This window comes from Grammomys surdaster, unplaced genomic scaffold (assembly GCF_004785775.1).
Source record: "Grammomys surdaster isolate TR1022 unplaced genomic scaffold, NIH_TR_1.0 225, whole genome shotgun sequence".
In the NCBI taxonomy this organism is placed as follows: Eukaryota; Metazoa; Chordata; class Mammalia; order Rodentia; family Muridae; genus Grammomys; species Grammomys surdaster.
Window position 1 is genome coordinate 6,758,697 of NW_021604670.1, and position 2,747 is coordinate 6,761,443.

General features: G+C 41.7%; 1 protein-coding gene across 1 annotated transcript in view; it reads right to left on the reverse strand.

The window, feature by feature from the left end:
- The window catches only part of Focad (focadhesin), a 225,907-nt gene that overhangs the window by 44,467 nt on the left and 178,693 nt on the right, over nt 1-2,747 (reverse strand). The window contains exon 18 of the mRNA XM_028773373.1: nt 2,424-2,545. Within this exon, the coding sequence (XP_028629206.1) occupies nt 2,424-2,545 (122 nt within the window). The remainder of the gene's footprint in view (nt 1-2,423; nt 2,546-2,747) is intronic.

The window sequence follows — 2,747 nt, forward strand, 5'->3', positions numbered from 1 at the left end:
TTCCTTCTCCCCCCGGGCGGGCGGGCGGGCGGGGGGGCGGGGGGGAGGGAGGGAGGGAGGGAGGGAGGGAGGCTCTCCCCACAGACATACCCCAGTACCACCATCACCAACTAGCAAGTATCAAAAAGCCATGGTCCATTCAGTGCCCTGTACCCATCAGTACAGACAGTAATGAACACACAAAGCATGACCTAAACTCTGGTGAGAAATGCCTCTATTCCTGTCCTCACAGAAATTCCTGGATCCTCCCTACTGGTCCATGCTTAAGGAGAGATGGGTTAAACTGCACAGTTCGAGCTGAGGCGCTCTGGTTACAGACAGGAGCACTGCAGAGCACAGTGGTGCCGAGGGCTCCGTGTTTCCCAGTCAACTCCAACAAGTGGAATCTCTTTCTTAAAGAAACTGTGCATTCATCTGTGCACAATGACATTAATCCTTCTTTCCCCTCTGCTCTCTGAGTACCACTGGGTCAGAAGAGAAAATGGACAAATGACAGGCTTGTCAAAAGTTACCCCTTGTGACAATTCAATTGGAATCTGGGGCTTTGTGTCCCAATCCCCTGAAAGGACACATACCATTTAAAGAAAAGAATTGTTCTCAAGAAAACTCAGGTTAGTATTCTCACACAGTGCACCTGTGCCCATCTTTTCCTTTTTAAAGTTTTTCTCATTACTGTCGGCTTTTAACTGGAGGCAATGCCAAGCATTTCAGAAAACGTGCTATTGGTGCTGGTTTGGTAACCCCCCTCCCCCATGATATACACAGCTAAAGCAGGCATTCCAGGGGTTTTCCCCAACATCCATATAGGAAGTAAGTTTTCTCTTAAATGGCATCTATGTCTTTGGCTGGCATCAAGAACCTTCCTATGAACACTCGAGTAACATGTGCCCAAACAACTCTGTGTAAACAGTTTCCACACCTGATAGTAAAGACCCGGAAAAATATATGGAATTCAAGATGTGCTCAAGAATACACAGAAAGCTTTCAGGAGAGCACAACCAGAAAAAGGGACTTCAGTCCCCAGCTTCGGCTCTATCTGCCATGCCAAAGGCCCCTCTCGTGCCCTGCATCTTACTGTGGTAGCCCCATGAGGAGGCCACTTAGTGTTTTCTAGTTTCTCTTGCATAACAAACATCACGAGAGAGTTCTATGTGGAGAAGCCAACTCACTAGCATCCTTCCATAAGGCAGGGCTGCTATCACAGCTCCCAGCAGCCTAACAAGTTCAACAGCTAATGCATTTCCCACCAGCTAAACCAATGCCCAGGACTGCATGCTCTGGGGCTGCATGCTCTGGGGCTGCATGCTTGGAGACTAATCAAATTTCTGAAGGAAGGCTACTTTTGATTGGAAGGAATTTAAGGCTTTTGTTTTAATTAGTAATCTACAGGGAAAGTTTTTAAGCTATCTTTCCATATTGGCACATGTAGAACAGACAGAATTAGACAATGGTATAATTAGACACAGACGGATTCATATTTTGACAAATTTGACTACTGTTCTTCCTTTGACTATGAAATTGCTACTTATCCTTCAGATTTAAATGGTTCTTCCATGGGACACCATCCCAAGCCCAGGAGGGAATCTCTTTAAAACTCTCACATAGTCTCTTGTATAAGGTCTGTCCTACAATTTCAATTATAAATTATGAAGAGAAACTCTTTAGGGGAATTACTTCTTCTCTAGCCTCACAGTTCTTTGACAGTAGATAGCTTTTTTAAAAAAAATTTCCATACTACAGTATATCTTGAGCCTCTGGTATTCAATTTGATGCACAGAGGCACTAATTCAGTATTTGTTGTGTGCTGAAGAATTGGCTAAGTGAGTTTTACAAGTGCTAGATAGACAGTGTATCTACAGAGAAAATGATGGGAAATACACATACATGTTCATACGCTCACACACATGGACAATTCCTGATGTCTATGTTTAGTTGGCAAAAGTAAACATACTATATAAGATTCTATCAGGAAAACACAATTTCTATTTCTTGCCAAACTAAATGAAGACAGACAAATGTTGTATTTGTATGGACAGATTATTTCTCCCAACACCCAAATAAAAATTGGGGTTTGCTGTTTTTAATGAACAAATTAGTTTGTAGATCCTGTTTTTCAAGATATCCTAGACTAAATTTCTTCTGTAGCACTTCGAAAAGGACATGTGACTTTCTATGCTAGAGTTCCAAGGCACAGTTACAACTCTATTCAGGGCTGCAGTATTAGCTGACTGCTACGTCATATGAATACACAATCTAACTATGTATGCATGTGTTGGTAGAAATATCTTGAATAGTATCTGTAATAAGTCAGATACCCTTAGTGCATATCTTGAATGTTAGCTATTCTCTTCTGATTTAAATAATCTATTGACCTTTTAAATGATTTCTTTGTTGTCCCCCCCCCCCCAATTTTTAGTCTGTACCTAGAAAACATCCCTAAAGATTTATTTCTCTTCATTTCAAATCTCCCATATTTTAATGTCCTAAGTCTTAGCTCTATATCACAAGTCACCTGGACAGGCATAGTTTTCACATGATCTGTCCACTGCAAACAAAAGGGAGTTAGGGGTTAGTGCCTCCAACCACTAAAGTGAAAACAACTGAAAATGTTAGATAGCTGATAGAGTGTTTGGAATTTCTAGTACAAATATTCAACAGGAATACTGAGAACTTTAAAGGGAGTTTTAATTATTAAGGTTCTACACATGGGCTGGAGAGAGGGCTCGGTGGGTAAGAGTGACTGCTGA